Source organism: Chiloscyllium plagiosum, unplaced genomic scaffold (genome assembly GCF_037043375.1).
Source record: "Chiloscyllium plagiosum isolate Xiang-an unplaced genomic scaffold, Cpla_swu_hap1 HiC_scaffold_36, whole genome shotgun sequence".
Classification (NCBI taxonomy): domain Eukaryota; kingdom Metazoa; phylum Chordata; class Chondrichthyes; order Orectolobiformes; family Hemiscylliidae; genus Chiloscyllium; species Chiloscyllium plagiosum.
The window spans coordinates 14,622,569-14,644,114 of record NW_028270174.1 but is presented as its reverse complement, the minus strand read 5'-3'; the positions used below and the strand labels follow the sequence as shown (position 1 = coordinate 14,644,114).

Below are 21,546 nucleotides of genomic sequence, written 5' to 3'. Positions count from 1 at the left end.
AAAATTAACTTCTTGATTTGAATAGGGCTTATTTGTGCTCCAGTCCACATAGTCAGCAGACACATAGCTTTATTACTGGGCAGAACCACCAGGAGGTCACTTCTCCTTCTCCATTTGCCCATTGAGTTAGAGGAGAGAGTTTAAAACATAACCACCTGATAAAACCTCACATTTTTAACAATGTCTTCTGTCTTGGAAAGAATATCTTCTAACAGTGGGTATATAAAATTGAGAATATTTAAGCGGCCAGAATTGTAGAAGTGTAGAGATCCTTAAGGGTTATAGGGTTGGATGTGATGAGAAAGGTAGGGAGAGGTAAGACTAATGGAGGAAATAGAAAATGAGAATGAAAATTCTAAAATCAGTGTTGCTAAACTATAAGTGAATATAGGTCAATGAACATAGTGGTAATGACCAAATAGGACTTGGTGTTATTTTGGATATCTGTCTGCTGGGTTTGGAGAAAGACTCTCCGAAATCTCACAGTCTCCTCCTGTTGTTTATCAGTCTCCATCCCATTTTTCTGTTCTACTGGGGAGAGGATGGCCTAGTGGAACTGTTAATCCAGAGACCCTGGTAATGTTTTGGAGACCTGGGTTCAAATCCTGCCATGGCAGATAGTGGAATTTGAATTTAATTAAAGGTCTAATGATGACCATGAATCCATTGTTGATTGTGAGGAAAAACCCATCTAGCTCACTAATGTTTTTATCAGGTCTGGCCTACGTATAACTCCAGACCCACAACAATGTGGTTGATTCTTAACTGCCCTCTGGGCAATTAGGGATGGGCAATAAATACTGGTCTAGCCAGTGATGTCCTCATTCCTGTGAATGAATTTTAAAAAAATGTTTCTTCCAATATGCTAATTTTGGACTTAGCTTTATTGAGATGATAATTCAAATTTATGCTTTATCTTCAATACTTTCTTCCATCTGTATTGCCAGAGTCTCTAAGGGCGATGGTGGGAGTTATACTATAATGGAAATGAGTTGTTTATCATGATGATATGCCTATCAAAATGAATGTCCCAGTATTAAAATTCTACGGGAAGAACAGGGGAACACTACTCGAGAGTTGTAATCAGTATTCTGTATATTGGAATGTAAATAAAAAGTTTGCAGGTCCAACTAAGAGTCAGCCAAAAGTGACTGTTAGATAAGAATAGAGATGCAGCAGAGGAGGAACAGCCTCAGCAGTAGATAAAAATGCCCAAATTCCATCCTCATGGTCAGTAAAATCCATGAGGTCAGAACAATGCAGGCTTGAGTCCATGGGACCAACACAGTCCAAGGGAGACAGGAAGCAAATTAGGGGGAGGGGAGTGAGAATATTGACTTTCCACTACTCCGCCCCAATGCTACCACAACCAGCCAAAGGAGAAAGTGAGGACTGCAGAAGCTGGAAATCAGAGTCAAGGGTGGGGTACTGGAAAAGCAGAGCAGGTCAGGCGGCATCTGAGGAGCAGGAGAATCGACATCTCGGGCATGATGCCCTCATCAGAAATGAGAGCTTACTCCTGATAAAGGTCTTATGCCCAAAACGTCGATTCTCCTGCTCCTCGGATGCCACCTGACCTGCTGTGCTTTTCCAGCACCACACTCTTGACCCCGAACAGCCAAAGCCATACACACTGTGTGACCTCTGCCCTATCCCATTTGTGAACTTGGACAGGATGCCAGTGTCAAGTTCTTTGTGACACCTGCACAGAGATTCCCAGTCCATGCCTTCGTTCTTACTCAAGTCCTGACTTGATAAAGCAACTTGCTCCAGAGTTGGCCAAATACAAACTGTGATAGAGTCGGCCGTGAGCAGGATGAGGAGAGGGACACTTATTGATTCCACATAATTTAATAAGAAACCAACAGTCACTGTCATTGACTGACAGCTCCACCACCGAAAACAAGGGGATAAATCACAACAATGTCACCAAACTGAAGACAACGAGTCCCTAGCAGACAACTTTACACACATCATTATGCAGACAATACAGAGAAGACTGAACCCGGCTTCTCATGATTAATGACATCCAGATAATACAAAGGTTGTACTGCTAACAAATCTTGTGCCATTACTCAGAGAACAGCTGTTATTTCTTCTTTGTCGCCACTGTAATATCAACACAGGCTGCTTAACCCTCTGTGTACCTTCTGCAGTTCTAAGTTCCTGCAAGCCTATGTCAAGAGAGGACTGGTACACTGTCCAATTCTAGAGTCTTGTAACCTAAAATTATAAAACAGAACAATATTTTTTGAGAAGATCATTATTTTATCCTTATCCCTTTTTGCAAAGTATCCCTGTATCCATGGTAAAGGGATGTTCCTTGTTGGAACACCAGTTCCCATGATTTGGCAAAAGAGTAAATGACCCCAAGAGTTGCCAAATTACATTAAGAGTCCACTAGTCCATTCAGAAAAAGAATCAGGTAACTTTACCTGAGCAGGTCGACCGGCAACTCTAGTCATTGCTCTTAACCTTTCTGTCTACCTGAGTGAACAAACTGGGTATCAGTGCTTCCTCCAAGTGGTGGAACTGCATCAGTGCATCACTCACTCAACATTGATTCACAGCATAAACCAAGTTCAAATGGTGTTTGGACACATCATCTTTTGACTTTTAGCAATACTGAGCCTAACTTCCGACAAGCATCAAAGTAATGCCTTACATAGAGATAGGAAATTATGATTTTGTATCAGTTTCTTCTCTCGAACATGTCAATGGCATAACAGTTGGATATTTATATGATACAGAAAGGACAGAAATGTAGGTCATTTTGTCCAGCAGATCCAAGCATGAGCATTGAGACCAGTAAACAACTTGATACAAAATCCATATACATTATTAACTATATCACTTCTAAAGGTAACACTGTTGCCTCTTGATTCAAAATTTAAGATTTTAACCCCCACTTCAGAGATCTAAGCACTTATACAAGAATGATAACAAGGTAGATCAGTATTGATTTAGCACTGAGGGGGTGCTGCACTGAAGGGGTGATGCACTGAGGGAGTGTTGCACTGAGGGTTGATGCACTGAGGGAGTGATGCACTGAGGGGGTGATGCACCGAGGGGGTGATGCACCGAGGGAGTGATGCACTGAGGGAGTGATGCACTGAGGGGGTGATGCACCGAGGGAGTGATGCACTGAGGGAGTGATGCACTGAGGGTTGATGCACTGAGGGAGTGATGCACCGAGGGGGTGATGCACCGAGGGGGTGATGCACCGAGGGGGTGATGCACTGAGGGAATGTTGCACTGAGGGAGTGATGCACTGAGGGTTGATGCACTGAGGGAGTGATGCACCGAGGGTTGATGCACTGAGGAAGTGATGCACCGAGGGGGTGATGCACCGAGGGGGTGATGCACTGAGGGAATGTTGCACTGAGGGAGTGATGCACTGAGACAGGTTGGCACTGAAGGAGTTTCCACTGAGGGGGGTTTGCACTGAGGGGGTGTTGCACTGTGAGGGTGCTGCACTGAGAGGGTGCTACACTGGGAGGGCAATGCACTGTGGGGGTGCTGCACTTAGGGGGGTTTGCACTGAGGGGGCACTCCACTGAGGGGGTTTGCACTGAGGGGGCACTCCACTGAGGGGGCGATGCACTGAGGGGGCGATGCACTGAGGGGAGGTTTGCACTGAGGGGGTGTTGCACTTAGGGAGCGTTTGCACTAATGGGGCAATCCACTGAGGGGGCAATGCACTGAGTGGGTTTTCAGTTAGGGGGTGGTGCACTGACAGGGTCTTGCACTGAGGGGGCGATACGATGTTTGAAGTGCCATCTTGTCAATGAGCATTTAAAGTGACACTCCTCCTGCCCCCTCCAGTAGCTGCAAAACATCCCATGGCAGTATCTCATACATAGACGTGTACAGATGTTCTCCAAGGATCCAGACCAATGCTTATCCCTCAACCGATATCTGGGCCAAATAATCTCAAATAATCTCATTCTTTTTAAGATTCTGTTGGTATTTCCTCATTGCAATAGTGATGATACAATAAAAAGCTGTGAAATCCCTCGATCTTATGTCATATAAACACGTTACACCTGTACCTTGAGACCGGTTGGATTAAAATGTAAAGCTGTTTCTGTTTTTGCCTTATGGTTCACATGCAGCAGTGAGGAGGAGAATCCAGTAACAACCCCAAATTATTGCAATCCCGATATCAACATAACAAGCCGGGCTGCACATTTTCTGCTCTAATCATCTGGGAGTTCTGCAGACTGCCTGAGAAATCACCACTGACAATGCTCGCACCAGTATTAATTTACTCATTCACTCAGTCGGCAGCAGAATCGAAATGGAAATTCGAAATTCAGTTTGCCTTACATAAATGCATATCGGAAAGTAATTATGAAACCTATGGGGCGGCACGGTGACTCAGTGGTTAGCACTGCTGCCTCATAGCACCGGGGACCCACACTCAGGTGTCTGTCTGTGTGGAATTTGCACATTCTCCCTGTGCCTGTGTGGGTTTCCTCTGGGTATTCCAGTTTCCTACAGTCCAAGGATGTGCAGGTTAGGTGGATTGGCCATATTAAATTGCCCACAGTGTCCAGGGGTGTGCAGGCTAGCTGGGTTGGCCACAATATATGAAGGGGTACAAGGATGGGGTCGGGGGTCAGGGGTAAGTGGAATGGGTTTGGAGTGTCATTGTGGACTGGATGGGCCGAAAGGCCTGCTTTCATACTGTAGGGATTCTATGATTCTATGTGAAGCAGTGCCTCAGGAATCTAGAAAGGCCTGCACTCACTCAGAGCACATAGGGAAGGGCTCAGTGTACCACGACCCCATGGCCAATAGAGAGATTGCACAAAATGCACTGCAGAAATTCACCAAATAGGTTCACCACATCAGACAGCACCTTCCAACCCCACTAACACTTCCATCTCGAAAGGACAAGGGCAGCAGATACATGTGAACATCGCCACCTGTGAGTTCACCTCCGGGACACTCACCATCCTGACTTGGAAATATTTTTTAGTTTGTTCACTGGTCAGAATCCTGGAATTCCTTTTCTAACGGCATCGTGGGTGTAGCTACAGCTTATAGACTGCAGTGGTTCAAGGTCAAAGCTTACCATCACCTTCTCAAGGGCAATTAGGGATAGGCAATAAATGCTGGCTCAGCCACTGATGGCCATATGCCATGAATGAATTAAAAAAGGCATCTGATATCCTAATAGTAAACATCGGCTTTACCAATGGCTAATCTGAATGGGTGAAAACTGTGTGCTATTAGTTGGTGATAAATTGCTCACTCTGTAAGCAACTCAACCAACCATAACCCTTCAAGCCTACCACCTCACTGACTCATAAAAAACCCACCCAAATCTCCAACGCAGCCCAGTGGCACAAAGCCATATATCTGTGTGAGTAAACACATCACAGCTCTCCACTATTCTTTGAGGATGAATTTCTGCAATGGCTCTAGCATTTATCCGTGAATAGTTCTAGAAATAGTGTAAAATATATGTAAATGGTTTACCAACTTTTTCAAGGTAGTTCGGTCCAGCCTTGAAGGACCTCTTCTCTACTGTATGTTTCTATGATTATATTGTTCGTGCCAACAACCAAAGTTACAATGGGCATACAGAATAACATAGGAACATGTACATTATGAGCTGCTGTAGGCTATTCAGTCTCTGAAGCCTGTTCCACCATCTACCCGTATACTCTTCAACAACCCCAAACTATTTTCCAGGCAAGAATCTGTTCAGCTCAGTCTTAATATATTCAGTGACCCATCCACTGCTATCTGAGGGAAGGAAATTTTATAGACTAATGACTAATAAGGTTTTTAGCAAAATGTTAATGAATTAAACTGAAATTTATCACATCTGTTTATTCCAACTTTTCTCTCTGGTGCGTGCATCGTCGAAGGGTTTTTTTTAGAGGAAGGATTGAGAATAACAGAACTCTTGGAATCGTGACATTATTCACATTTGTGTGCACACATGCAACCTCCTGTAAATCTAAGCTAAATCAAGAATAATGATCAATTATTTTTATACTTTCAGGGAATCTGAGCATTGCCAGCTGAGGCAGCATTTATTTCCCATCTCTAGTTCCCTTTCTTGAACCATTGCAATCATTCGGTGTAGGTAGACCCACAATCCAGTTAGGGAGGGAGTTCCAGTACTTTCATCCAGCAACCCTGAAAGGCCAGCAATATATTTTCAAGTCAGTTTGGTGAATGGCATGGAGGGGAGTTTGCAAGTAGTGGTGCTCCCACATAATACGCTGCCTTTGTCCTTCTCAATAATAGTGGCTGTAGATTTGGAAGTTGTAGTCTGAAGAGCCTGAGTGAATTTCTGCACTGCATCTTATAGCTGGTACACACTGCTATTTCTGAGCATCTATCCATGTTGCATGGACTGAATGGTTGTAAATGTGGTGCAAATCAAACGGACTGCGTTGTCCTGGATGGTGTCAAGTTTCCTGAGTGTTGTTGGAGCTGCACCCATTCAGGCAAGTGGAGAGCATTCCATCACACTCCTGACTTGTGTCTTGGAGATGGTGGACAGGCTTTGGGGAGTCAGAAGCAAATTAGTCCATATTTGAATCAAGCTTGCAATGAGGTTAGGAGCTGAGTGGCCCTGGTGAAACCTCAGTTGTGTATCAGTGAGCAGCTTATTGTTAAACAAGTGCTGCTTGATAGCACTGTTGATTACCCTTTCCATCGTTTTACTGATGATCAAGAGACATAATGGTAATTGACTCAGTTGTATTTGTCCTGCTTTTTGTCTACAGGACAATTCCGGATGAATTTTCCATATTGTCGGGTAGATGCCAATGTTAAAGCTGAACTGGAACAGCTTTGCCGGGAATGCAAGTTCTAGAGCACATGTCTTCAGTACAATTGCTGGAATCTTATCAGACTCCACAGCCAACCATCAGAGTACCACTGATGCCAGTCATTTAATACAGATTCTCAAATAATGATCTCTTATGGGTCTTTAACCAAACACCTGTTTGCATGGAGTAACCAGACAGACTCATGAACTAAGACTCCCTCCAGAATGCAGTGCAATTGTTAATGTTTCAGTGGTCTGCCAGAAATAGATTGTTTCCATAGATCGGTGAGATAGCAACAAGAGAATACAAGAATGAAGAATTGCAGAAAGAATTTACAAGATGCCCTAAAATGTTCCTTTGTAAACTATTTGATTCTAGTGTACGGGGAGCAAGTCAGAGAATGAGCTTTGTTTAGACGTGATGGTGGAATATTATGGAATATGGAGACCAACTAGGAGAATTGGATTAGATTTGCATGAAAACAAGATTAAATTAGAAATATAGAAAGGGAAATATTTGCATTTATATTATGACTTTCACAGCCAGTGAACACCAAGAAAGAGTTTGATAGCAAAAGATGTATATTTGAAACATAGCCATTCTCATGCAGGAAAACGAGCAGCCTGTTTGTACACAGGAAGTTCCCAGAAACAGCTACACAATAATTACCAGATAATCTGTGTTTGTGATAATGATCAAGGGATAAGTATTGGCCTGGGCACCACAGCTGGGTCCAATGCCACGGATCTGACACATTCACCTGTCGGATAGACATGTCTATGATAGAGGAAATGAGCAGAGGAGCAGGATTAGATTAGGTGTGATACCCTATTCTGTTGGGCACCTTATTTGTATGGGGCCAGCAGGAAAACTGGGCAAGTCATTGGCGCTGATTTGGCAAGTGCACCAGGCAGCCAAAGTACTCTGTATGCAGCATAGGGAGAAAGGGAAATTTGTAAGGAGCTATCCTTTAGTCACACTATAGCCTCCTGAGAGACCAGATGGAGCGACTCCAAGCAGAATCTCTGCACCAAGGTTACCTTTCCTGAGCTCCAGACAGTGCTCAGTGTGAGGTGCCAAGAAGTTTTTAAAAAAAGAATTTCAAAAAGGGTCTCACCTTTACCAAAGATAGAAACTATCAATCCAAGGACACAGGCCCATTAGCTCCAAGTAATGCCTTAGATATGATAACGTTTTAATTTGTAGATGTTATTGAGATTTGTCTTACTTTGGAACATATTTGATTAACCTCAGGGCACATTTTCACATCTCAACATTGACAATGAATTTGAATATAAATCATTTACTATTCAAAACTAAACATGTCACTCTGCTAATAAAGCACCGCAGCCCATCCAACATGATCTTGGGTTACTGACGATGCTCCGGTTTCCACAGGCATGCTTTATACACCCATCAGAGATTAAATGACCAGCATCTGGTTCTGTTCTTAATAAGATTCCCTCCTGAAATATTTGATTGCAGCCTGGCTTGCTGCCCATTGCATTTTCAGGATATTGCACATAGTGACTCATATAAGAGCTTGAATATAAGGTTTTCTCCAGTGAGTATTTCATTACTGCGTGAGGAGACGGGCTGTCAGACCCCACCACCGCCAATATCCTTGGAGATGTAGTCGCTTTCAGATCATTGTCTGCCAGCCTGAATCTCTAGTCTAGGCCCAAGCAAAGTGCGTGTTAAGTATTGGATGTTTCCTACAGACAGGTATTGGGGAGATATGTCTCTTCAATATTTGTCTTCCAATAAAGGGTAAAGTCGCCATAGTTCCAGAAGACATCAAGCTGCTCCCTCATTAGTGGTGAGTTTAATTGAAGGTCACCAGGCCTCAGGCAAGCGATGAGGTTGAGAGGGTGGGATCTTCATGGTAACCTCGTCCAGTCCAGGGGTCATAATGGAAGATGTTCTCAGGCTACATTCTGATAGTGAGCAGCTGGTAAATTAGGCAGAGCAATGGCAGATAAAATTTAATCCCGATAAGTGCAAGTTGAGGCGTTGTGGGAGGTCTAATAAGGAAAGGATTTCCACAATGAATGTAGGTCCCTCGGGAGTACTGAGGAACAAAGGGGCCTCGGTGTATAAGTCCATACATCCCTGAAGGTGTCAGCACAGGGAGACAGGGTAGTGAGGAAGGTATAAGGAATATTTGCCTTCATTAGGATGTAGAATCGAGCAGGGAAGTCTCATTCCCCAGGATTAGTTTGAGCATTGCCTCATCTGTCGTCAGACTATCCACATGCCGGCACAAAAAGCTTTCCTAGATGCACTTGAAAAATTTTCACTCCATCAATCCTTTCACACTAAGGTGATCCCAGTTACTGTTAGCAAAGTTGAAACCTCTTACCACTATAACCCTGTTTCTCTCACACCTCTCTGCGATTTTCCTACATATATGTTCGTCTAACTGTTAGGAGGCCTTAGTATAATCCCAGCAATGTAATTGCTCCTATTTATTTCTAAGCTCTACCCAGATGGCCTCTTTTGAGGACCCTTCTACGATGTCCTTCCTCATTATTGCATGATGTTTCTTTTAATCAGTAATGCAGTGTCCCATCTCAACATCCCCCACTATACGCCTGAAACTTCTCAACCATCAAATGTTAAGCTGCCAGTCCAGCCCTTTCTTCAACCATGTCTCAGCAATTGCAATAATATCATATTCCCAAGTGCTGATCAATGCTCTAACTTTATCTGCTTTACCAGTCAGGCTCCTAGCATTAAAATACAGCTCAGCTTTCCAAACCTCCCATGTGCTTTACTCTGCCCATGTCTTCTCTACCTACTGTATATCCTGGCATTCCTTCTACATAGTTTGGGCCTTGCTCCCATCCTTACATCTGCTCTGCGCCCCATCCCCCTGCCAAATCAGTTGAAAACCTCCCCAACAACTCAAGCAAATCTCCCAGCAAGGATATTGGACCCATTCCAGTTCAGGTGTAACCCATCCACCTTGGTCAGGTCCCAGCTACCTCAGAAGCTGTCCCAAATGATCCAAAAATCTAAAGCCCTCTTTCCTACACCATCCCTTAAGTCATGCATTAATCTGCCCTATCTTCCTGTACTCAGTAGCACATGACACTGGAAGTAATCCCAAGATTACAACCTTAGTAGTCTTACTGTTTAATCGCTGACTGAATCCTTTCACCTCCCACTACAGGACTATATTTCTCTTGTTATCCATACCATTGGTATCAACATGTACTGCAACTGTTGGCTGTTCACCCTCCCCCTTCAGAATGCCTCGTTGTCGCTCTGAGATATCCCTGGCCCCGGCTTCAGTGAGATAACATCCCATTCGAGAGTCTTGTTTGCTGCCACAGAACCACCTGCCTGTTCCCTTACAATAAGCCTCCCACCACTGAAGCTTTCCTAGTCTCTTACCTCCCTTGCTGTGCAGCAGACTCAATCGTGGAGCCACTACCTTGGCTGTATCAGGAGCTAAAAATAAATGTCTGTTAAATCTCTCAGTACTAAGTTGTCCTTGTGCAGTTCATAGATATAGGAGATAACGTAAGTACTGCCACATCAGTTACTAATACCCTGCTGAAGACAAAAGGTCACCACATAATGGCAGATGAAGTCAAAACGTAGTGGTGTATCACTGACTAGACTGATGGCTGCCCGAAACGTCGATTCTCCTGTTCCTTGGATGCTGCCTGACCTGCTGTGCTTTACCAGCAACACATTTTCAGCTCTGATGGCTGACTGAGGCAGATTGGGATGTTTGTAGTCACTGGAGACCATCACTTTGAATGGGTTCCAAATTCTGAACCATCTATTAAAAGAAAGGGGCAGACACCAACCTGGAACAATCAATTTTCAGAATGGAAACATATCTACAATCTTCAAAAATGGTTTCTCAGCTGCATTGCGATGGGAGGTGATGCAAACAATGTCATAAGACCCACGTCTAACTTTAAAGGGATTGCAGGCAAATTAGATCAAACATTTTACACAGCAACTGGCAATAAGAGAAACCAATCACCTGTTTATTTAGAGTAAGCAGGTAGACTTATGAAGTAAGGCTAACTACAGAACTCAGTGTAATTGTAGAAATGTCACAATTGTTCAATAACATGTTGAACATTTCAGTGGCCCGCCTGAAATAAATTCCTATACCCCTGACAGTAGTTTCGCTTTTGACACAGATTAGGCAGTTATTTTGTTGAGCGCTGTTGTTGACGTTTTGACCCTGACCTCCTTATGGTTGATCACGCCAGTACAACCCTCAGAAATAAATGCACATTACAAGACAGTGCTTTGAATATCTGAGTTCTTCACAAATGTTGTATCAAAATGCCCTTTCCTGGCTGGTCCAGCAGACCCAAATCATGTCTGAATTACATCCAAATTTGTAATTCTGAGCTGCTACTTATCATGTGCATATTGCAGAGGCTCTTTGATAATGGGTGAAGTTGATTCAACCTTCAACCATCCTCATGCAAATTAAAGTAAGCGGGTTTCGCTTGTCCTCCTTTTCCTGAGGTCTCCAGAGCTTTCTGTAATTAAGTCTCACCAAAGTTTGAACTAGACTGTACCATATATGGACATGATCAAATTCCAGAGAGTAAAAGTAGAATCTCTTTCTTAAAGACTGAATTGAACCTTCTGTCTTCATTCTGCTTTTTTTTTGAGTCAGTATTTTTACATTTTAACCCGTTCCCAACTTGTTTCCTGCCAATTTTACTGAGACTAAGAGGGACGGGAGGAAAAACAACAGAAACAAGTTGCTCGTCAAAAGGTTTAGTGGAAAATTAACTTGTAAAAGGTAATAAGTTCAAGACAATAAGTAGCAATCATTAGGTGACATTGTGGCTCAGTGGCTAGCACTGCTGCCTTACAGCGCCAGGGACCCGGGTTTGATTCCAGCCTCGGGCAACTGTCTGTGTAGAGTCTGCACATTCTCCCCGTGTCTGCGTGGGTTTCTTCTGGGTCCTCCAGTTTCCTTTTACAGTCCAACCTTGTACAGATTAGGTGGATTGGCCATTCTAAATTGCCTCGTAGTGCCCAGGGATATGTCAGCCAGCTGGATTAGCCATGCGAAATGGGGTTACAGGGATAGGGTAGGATGTTCTTCAGAGAGTCAGTGCAGACCTAATGGACCAAATAGCCTCTATCTTCACTGTAGAGATTCTATGATTCAGTCAAGCTGTGGAATAGCATTAGAGAGGCAAAAGTGAATGGAAAAGGTTTGTGTTGCATTTTGCTGGGCAAAGTTAGGAGTGAGAGGGGGTATTGAGACGGGAGCTAGACATAGCCCAAGATCAGATCAAAATGCAACAGTTCAAGAAAGCAGCTCGCCCTCACCACTACCTTGTCAAGGGCAAGCAACAAAGACTGGGCACACAGGCAAAGGCCGCATTCTATGAAAGAGTAAAATAAACAAAAAATCTAACAAACAGATTGGCAATGTTTGGCAACATCAGTAAATCCAAGCTTCATCTTCCCAGTACAGACAATGATGCAGAAAGAAGCAAATGAAGTGTAATAGAATGGATGCAACACACTGATGTGGAAAATACGTTTCGGATCGCAGATAGTGCGATGGAAGAAATAAATGGGCAGGTGTTGCATATGCTACGGTTGTATGAGAAAGTGTCTCAGGCGAAACATCTTTTTTATTCTTTTTTGTCTTTTGTCAAAATTAATACAGATGGCATTGTAATCCCAAAAGAATTCAGGCTTTACTTCTAATCTCCATTATTTCTGCCTGAAGGAGGATCTGGGCACCAGGGGCCTGGTCCTACCTAGTTGATTTCTGTCTTTTTTTAGATTAACCTACATCGACCCAATCACCTGCCATGGGTTGTGTTGCTCACGAGGCATTGAAGAAGCTTTGAAACTCAAGTACTTTTCAGCTTTTAAAGCAACTGACTTTATGTGCAATTCAGGATGAGGGGCCTTGATTTTCTGTCGGGTGCTCTGGTTCCCTCCCACAATCCAAAAATGATTGGGTTGGGATATCTTGTCGACATGGACGAGATGGACTGAAGGGTCTGCTTCCGTGCTGTATATCTCTGTGACTTTATGACTCTATGTGCAGGTTAGGAGAGTTAACCATGCTAAATTGCCTATAGTGTTCAGGGATGTGTTAGTTAGGGGTAAATGTAGAGTAATAGGTTCAGGGACTGGGTCTGGGTGGGTTACTCTTCGGGGGGTCGGTGTGGACCTTTTGGGCCGAAGGGCTTGTTTCCACACTGTAAGGATTCTAAGATTCAATGATATTTTCCTTTCATGTCACAGAAGTAAATTTAAGAAGCACCATCAGCTCTGCATATTCTAAGGATAAATTATCAAACAGGTCCTTCCTTACTTGCCTTCCACAACTTCATCAGAGAAACCGCGTTAATAAAAGATTGAACTGCATTCCAAAGTCCATTGGCTTCATGGAAGGACACCACATATGGTTTGACTTCTTTAGTTTTTTTATTGTCAGCCATTTCTTCTATTCCAAAAAACAATCCACGTTTAAAAAATTACCAGCTTAAGACGAGAAAAATAATATTTGCTGCATCGATTGCTCTTCACCTATAAAGCTGTGGAAATTCAAACCTTGTCCAGCAACGTTGTGCAATTTTCCAGGAATCTTGGTTAAGATCATGGCTTGTATAACTTATTTAGATAGTCCAACCTTTCAAAATACTGAAAGGTCAGACTTTGCATCATTTAGGAAGCATCAGTGTGAAACCCAGTGCAAAATGTTTAGCCTTTATATTTCTCCCAATGCTCCCATTACATCTCTGCTATAGCCAAAGGTGTGTATTTAACCTTCTCCTCTTCACCATTTGTATTCTACACTCTTACTATGTGTGATATATGCTGATGATCTTCAATTCAATCCTCTAAACTTCTGTTTCTAGCCTCCCCAATGGGCTATTCTGTGCTGACCTGGATGAAATGAAACTTCCTGTATCTAAGTGTTAGTAAATAACCTCTTGAGCTCCCACAAGCACCTCCACATCACGGTTATGATTAAGCCCTGAGTTACGGAACTAACATCAGTCTCATTATGTGGACGATTAAAACTTTCACCCAGACCATCCTAAGCAGCAAAATATTTGCCTCATATAATTATCCATATCTCATTACTATTCAGTAGTCTTCTTACCAACTCCACAGTTGCCTACTTCTGTAAACTATAGCCCAAAATCTTTCAGCTTGGATCCTTTCCCCTAGGCAAGATACTACTTCATTAGATCATCAGAGTGAAACCCGGTGCAAAATGTTTAGCCTTTATATTTCTCCTAATGCTCCCATTACATCTATGCTACAGCCAGAAGTGTGTATTTATCCTTCTCTTCTTCGTCATTTATATTCTACACTCTTACTATGTGTGATATATGCTGATGATCCTCAATTCAATTCTCTAAACTTCTGTTTCTAGTCTCCCCAATGGGCTATTCGGTGCTGACCTGGATGAAATGAAACTTCCTGCATCTAAGTGTTGGTAAATAACCTCTTCAGCTCCCACAAGCACCTCCACATCACGGTTGCTACTTCACCTCTTCATCTAATTTCACCGAGCACCACTGATGTAACCCTTACTTCATGCTCTCAATTCCCTTCACAACATCAGTGACCTCCTCAAACGGCATGATCCTGTACCAAAAATAACGCATTAACAAAGTGAGGATACCAATATTTCCTACATGGTTTTGATCTTCTGTGGCATTGTGCTACTTTAACAAAACATATTCCAACACTTAGTCAGATACTTTTGATTTCTCCTTAGTTTCATTCCACTATCAAAACTCATTAAACTTAATTCCTTGACTTGTGACTTGTGAAGTTTTTATTTGTTCTAAGATTCTTTTAGCTTCTATAATTGAATATTATAGAAGTCCCCACACAGATAAATAGACTTGAACTGGATAAAACTTTAAATTTCAAATTCAATGCCAACAAAACTTCTTAATAAACTTTTAAGCTTTTAATAAATTTATCCCCCGACCATCACCATAGGTCCATCTAATAAGATTCACTAGTCTGAGACAAAAACGTGAAGTCTATCATAAGTTTTATGATTGGCACATGTTGATGGACACAAGTCAAAATTATTTGTTCTGAAAAGCAGCCAGAATTCTGTCTCTCCTATGTATGCTTTGAGCCTAATTTCTGGAACTTCATGATTATTTCAATTTAATATTTCTACCGTCAAGAACATCTGTTAGCCGAAAAATTCTCAACAGCTGCCTTTAGCAAATTTTCACTGTGACAGAGACAGCGAGAGAGAAAGAGACATGTTCTGTTTTGAAGCAGCTGTAGTCTTCAAAGTCAATTCGGTAATTCAAACTTCAGTCATAATCATTGCACTATCAGGAGTACAGTCCAATCATAGCCCAGTAGTGCCAACATGGTTGCACCCTGTTACCACCTGCCATTGGTGTGGCAGGATTTGAGGGTTGATGATAAAATCTTTTGGCTGTGTAATGAACCCAAATTCCACAGCAGTCAAAGCCTGGAATAGAGGCAGGACACTACCCATTATACACACTAGCTGAAGGCAGAAATGCCAGCAGACTGTTACTCTCATTGGGTTTCCTTCAGCTCAAGGCTGTTTTATCAAAGTATTGAATGCCTGGTAATGTAATACATCACCCATTATTCCAAATACTTCACATTGCTTGTTCATAGGATGTCAAAATATTTCTATTGTGATTAAACATGGTAACATTAGAGAATTTGAGTTGTGAGTGCTTCAGTCATAAATGCATTAACTGTTTCAGCACTGTGAAGTCTTCTGTGCAGGCAGTGAAGATGTTAATCACTTAAATCTTAATTGATTAACATCTTCATTGTCCATTCATGTAACCCTTTCAGTAACAGTGCAACTTGCATTGAGAAATGTGTATTCTTATTAACATAATTAATGATACCTAATAATTGTTTAGTGATGGACAATTATTTATCAATTGTTCTTTGATTAACCATATAACTCTTAGTACCATTTCAGAAATTAGTTGTCTTTTATTGATGAAATCAGTTGTCAATAATCTCATGTAATTTCAATAATCCAATCAGGTCAGGATTCAGTAGTTTCTTGTCAACTCGGTTAATATTCAATATTCGATTTTAATCAATAACATCTTACAGATTTTGGCAATTAAAAATCTTGTGATCACTGTTGTATCAATCAATAATCTGTGGTTGACTCATTCCATTCCAATTACTTGAGTTTAGTATTTACGTTTTACTATAATTTACTATGACTGTTAAATAAAACTGCAAGGGAAGAATCTCTGAGTAACAGAACGACTCAGTGGTTAGGTACTCACCAATAATGGACAAGCTCTGTTAGATGACTACCAAGGCAAGTCTGGACATATTCCTGCCAGTTTCTCTTGATAAATCCTAAACTCAGTTTAGTTGCATGAATCAAGGGGTCTTCTTTGATCTCATCAATTCAACACAAACTTACTTTGTAACTTTCCTTTCATTGCCTTACATGTATTTTACCAAGACAGCACAAAGCAAAGAGCCCTGTGCCCCTTGGTAGTGCATCTGTGCAGCAATGTTGATGACCCACCAGGCATCCTCCACCTCCCGTGAGGTGACCCCGGCATTAGATTCATGCTTTCCCCCAGTGTCACCTCCCACATAGATTTAATCAGGGGGAACACACTAGCTAGTGAACCATCAATGTAAACAGTGCCCCTTCACCATGCGTAATAATAGACCCCTTCCATTTCAGGAGACCAGCAAAGGTTCAGAACTGAATGGGAATTAAGAGGCAATTGCCCAGGCAATTTAAATCTGGTGGCTTTCAACATGTGTCAGCCACATTGGAGTTATTTTCAATCAGCTGAACATTCTGCTCCACCACAAAGTTGTATCTAAATGTTTGCCCCAATTAGCCCTTCAGTAGAGTTGAGAAAAACTCCTCAATCTGCTATTTATAAGCTTTTGCTGCAGTGAACAGTGAGGTGACTGTGAGGTGATGTGCTGTAACGTGAATGACTCTGTTTCTCACACCACTCAGGCTATATTGATGAGGACCAGTTTGTCGAGTGGATACAGAGGCTGCCTCAAGATTCTGTGGAGTCAATTCTACACTTCCCTATAATACCACAGGAGGTTACTGCAGCAAGTAAAGACCAAACTTCTAATTCATCTGTAAGTCCAAATTCCTCAAACTGCACAAGATCCAGCAGTCACTAACTACAAAACAACCTCAATTATACAAATTAGATAGGTGGGGAGTATTTTGTTTGGATAATAGATAATGTTTTTACGTCACCTTGAGATCTTGTTTGGATAATCCAAAATTCGGATAATTGATATTCGGATAACTGAGGTTGTTCTGTACAGCTAAGCCATTTATATATTGTGGATCACATAACAAAATTCACTAAAGAAATCCGATATCTCTCCAGCGTATCTTATTAGTATTTTATAGCAATGACAGTTAAATCGAGAATCATAACATTCCATCCAATAAATGTTTCCCTGCATAGTTCCAGCTGCATGGGGATAAGCTAGAGAAAAGTGGCACAATGATGCAAAGGCTTTAGTGTAGTCATGAGTGTGGTTTGTGCAATCAGAGGTGTCATCTTCTGCACGAGATGTGAAAATGAAGACGCATTGTCCCTTTCTGATGGCCATAAAAGGTCTCATGGCATCAGTGTGTTTGAAGTAGAGGAGGGGAGTTCCCCTAGAGCCTGCACCAATATTTATCCCACAATAAGCCTCACTAAAGAACTGATTTTTCTGAATTGGCTGAAGATTAGTATCTGTGATACTTGGGACCTTCGGAAGATGCCAAGATGGATCATCCATTCGTCAGGTTCTGGCTGAAGTTTGTTATAAATGCTTCAGCCTTAACTTTTAGGCTGATGAGCTGGGCTCATTCAGGATAGGGATACTTGTGGAGCTTCCTCATCCAATTAGTTGTTTAATCATCCAACACTATTCATGACAGGAATATGGCAGGACTGCAAAGCTTAGTTCTGACCTATTGGTTGTAGGAAATCTTAGCTTCTTCTATCACTTGCTGCTTTCGCTGTTTGGCATCCCATATTGTAGCTCCACTGAGGTTGACATCTATTAGCCATTACCGTTGCTGCATCTCATACTATCAACAACTTGGGGGGTTATTATTGGCCAGAAACTGAGCTGGACAGGCTGCTAATTACTGTGAACACAAAAGCAGGACAGAGCCTAGGAATACTGCAATGAGTAAGTCACATCCTGACTCCCCAAAGTCTATGTGCCATGCACAGGGCACAAGTCAGAAGTGAGATAGAATACTCCCCACTTGTCTGGATGGGAGCAGCTCCAATAATACTCAAGAAAGATGACAGCATCCAGGAAAAAGCTATCCATTTTATTGGCACCACATTCACAAATCCTCAGTCCTCCAACACCAACACTCACCAACACAACACCAGGTTATAGTCCAACAGGTTTATTTGGAAGCACTAGCTTTCGGACCACTGCTCCTTCATCGGGTGACAATAAATGCTGGCTCATCCAGCAAAGATGACATTCCCTGATTTCTTTTTAAATGTAAAGATACTTCACTGGATCTAAAATGCTTTGAAATACTTTGTGATAGGGAAAGGCACTCAATAAATGTAAATCCTTTCTTTAGAATGCTGTAGGCTTAGAGTTAGGTTGCCTAGTTTGTTATTTATCTAGATCTAGATCAAGATGGCGGCAGAGTGTGGCTCCTGTGCCAGGGTTGGGGGGGCGCGGGTGGTGGGGGGGGGGGGGTGCTCTCCGCTCCCATTGCTTTTCTATTCTTGTCTTTTTCTTACTTTACTTGCTTACTTATTTTCCTTTACTTACCTCTTGCCCTGAGCTCAGATGACATTGGCAGTGGCGAGTGAACGTAACGCAGACTCAAGTTGGTCCAGTGTGGACCACTTGGCAGCAGCGAGTATGTCCCCTACTTATGTTTCCGGGGTGAGCACAGGACCTGCTTTCGGAATCGGCGGACTCAACATCAGGGAAATAGGCCCAGCAGTGAAAGTTGGCGCCTGAGGATCGGAGGCTTGATCATTGGTTGGGTCTGGCACTAGCAGCAGTGAAGCTGTGGTGAAAGGGCATCACAGCAGCATTGACCAGGTGCGAGGGATGTGACTCTGAGGTTGGTGGGTCCAGTCCAGGTGGTGATGGGGCAGTGGTGGAAGAGAATCAGCCCAGTGGCGAATAATGGCACCTCAAGAATGGATAACTTCAGTCTTGGTTTTGTCTGTTATAAACAGCAGCAAGGTGTCGGAGGAGGGTGACCATGCAGGCATTGTCAGCCTGAGAATGGTGAATCTATGGAATGCATTGCCACAGAAGGCTGTGGAGGCCAGGTCATTAAGTATATTTAAGGCTGAGATGGATAGTTTCTTGATCGTCAAGGGGATCAAGGGTTACAGGGAGAAAGCGGGAGAATGGGAAACCTATCAGCCATGACTGAATAGTGGAGCAGACGCGATGGGCTGAATGGCCTAATTTCTGCTCGTATATCTTATGATTTTGATGATGAGCTTGCTCAGGACCGATGGACTCTCTTTAAGCCTTATCTTTCTACTTTTTGTTCTTGTTCTCAAACTATTCAAAATGGCACTGGATTGTGGCAACAGTAGAAAAGCTTTTCACTGTATTTTACTGCTTTTCTCACTGTAGAATTCACATGTCAATAAAAAGGATCATTCATTCATTCGTAAGGAAAATGTTGAGACGGGATTAAAATTTCTTTGCATCTCTCTAGAAAAGATGGCTTATGTTCGGAGGTTAGTTCTATGTATTGTTCTGACTCAGTAGTATAAATTCAGACAGACAAAACCATGTATTGCACTGCATTCTTGTTAGATGTGATTTAATTGAAGATCAGTCGCTGGATTGCAACTTCAATGGAGAACTCAGCCTGAATTTATTGGGACTGAGACATTCGGAAATGAAGACAGACAGCAGAACAACATGAAAGGAACAGGAATGAACATCTGTGTGAATAACAATAGCATCTCACCCAAGTGGCATTGTGTTATCAGAATTATCTCACAAGTTCAGACAACTCACAAACCTTGGTTGACATGACTGGCATTATTTTCAGAGCAAAAGACTCCTTTGAACAATACAGTGCTCCACAGAGTGTTCATTAAAACGTGTTTTGGAATGCAATAGGTAATGCAGTCTAGTAAATAATGATGAGATGTGTACTGCACATCACAGTCGCTTTCATTAATGCTGCTTTCCAGGGCAAGAGAATAATACCACTGAAACCCATTGAAAAACATACATTCATGCCATTACATGAACCCGCTGCATGTCAGACGAGGCTCCGTTGGTAGCATTCACGTCACAGAATTAGATGTATGGGTTCAAGTCCCACTAATCCTAACCTGAGCACAAAAATAAAAGCTGAAACACCAGTGTAGTACTGAGTGGATACTGCTGGCCAGGTATCATGTGTAAATTGATGCCCAGTCTATTCCCTCCGATGGATGTAAAAGTCCCTGTAGATGTATTATAATGAAGGACAAAGATTTATCTCCAGTATCACTCCCAACTCATCTCATAATAACAGACTATCTGGTCATTATCAATGAACCAGCATACACTGCAGCACAGAGGAACTACACAGGACAGAGGAAAATCACCTATACCGTGTATTCAAAAAGAATGAATACTCAATGAACAGTCTGCCGATTTCTCAGCAACAAACCCTAACAAGAAGACAATGCATGTCCAGAAACCCGAGCTACTCTTCCCTACATCAAAGACATCTTGGAAATGACTGCCAGATTACTCAGACCTCTTGGTATCATGGTAGCCCATAAACCCACCAACATACTTAGACAGCAGCTAATGAACTTGAAAGACCCTACACACACAACAAGCAAAACCAATGTCATTCACAAAATACCTTGCAAGAACTGTAACAAACACTACATTGGACAAACAGGCAGAAAACTTGCCACCAGGATACATGGACATCAACAAGCCACAAAAAGACATGACCCACTCTCACTAGGATCCTCACATACAGATGAGGAAGGACACCACTTCGACTGGAACAATACATCCATCCTAGGACAAGCCAAACAGAGACATACACGAGAATTCCTGGAAACATGGCATTCCAACTGGAACTCTATCAACAAACATATTGACTTGGATCCCATTTACCACCTCCTGAGCAAAAGAGCAGAAAATGTCATCACGACTGGAAATAATGTCACCAACCCAAGGAAACCTAAACACATAAATAGAAAACGGGCCATGCCACCAGTGCTTCATCCAGAGACTCACTGATAATGTTACCTAGTAGGGTGATGAAACATCTGAAAATGAACCTTCCAGCTCAGCGAACAAACCTACATCCTGGTCATTATCACATTGCTGTTACTGAGAGATTACTATATTCAACAGAGTACAGGTGGCTCAGTGGTTAGCATTGCTACCTCACAGTGCTAGGGGTCTGGGTTCAATCCCAGCCTCAGCCAACTGTCTGTGTGGAGTTTGTATACTCTCTGTGTGTCAATTTGGGCTTCCACTGTGTAGGTTAGCTGGATTGGCAAAAATATGAGTTTACTTTTTTCTTCATCAATTATTTTCGTGACAGTTTTTAACCATTTCTCTTCGTCTTTGTAGTTAGTTCTTCATATGTACCTGGCTAACACTGAAAAGCTTTTCCTGTTTATGCAGTTCATAATCCTCAAACTACATTATTGGAAATATTCTGTCTTAAAATGCATAAAAGTGGATAAATCCCCAGGACCTGATCAGCTGTAACCTA

At 42.3% G+C, this 21,546-nt stretch overlaps 1 protein-coding gene across 1 annotated transcript in view; it reads left to right on the top strand.

Moving 5' to 3' along the window:
- The window catches only part of LOC122539256 (uncharacterized), a 109,108-nt gene that overhangs the window by 75,514 nt on the left and 12,048 nt on the right, over nucleotides 1–21,546 (top strand). The window contains exon 5 of the mRNA XM_087979812.1: nucleotides 16,795–16,928. Coding sequence (XP_087835938.1) covers nucleotides 16,795–16,928 — 134 coding nt within the window. The remainder of the gene's footprint in view (nucleotides 1–16,794; nucleotides 16,929–21,546) is intronic.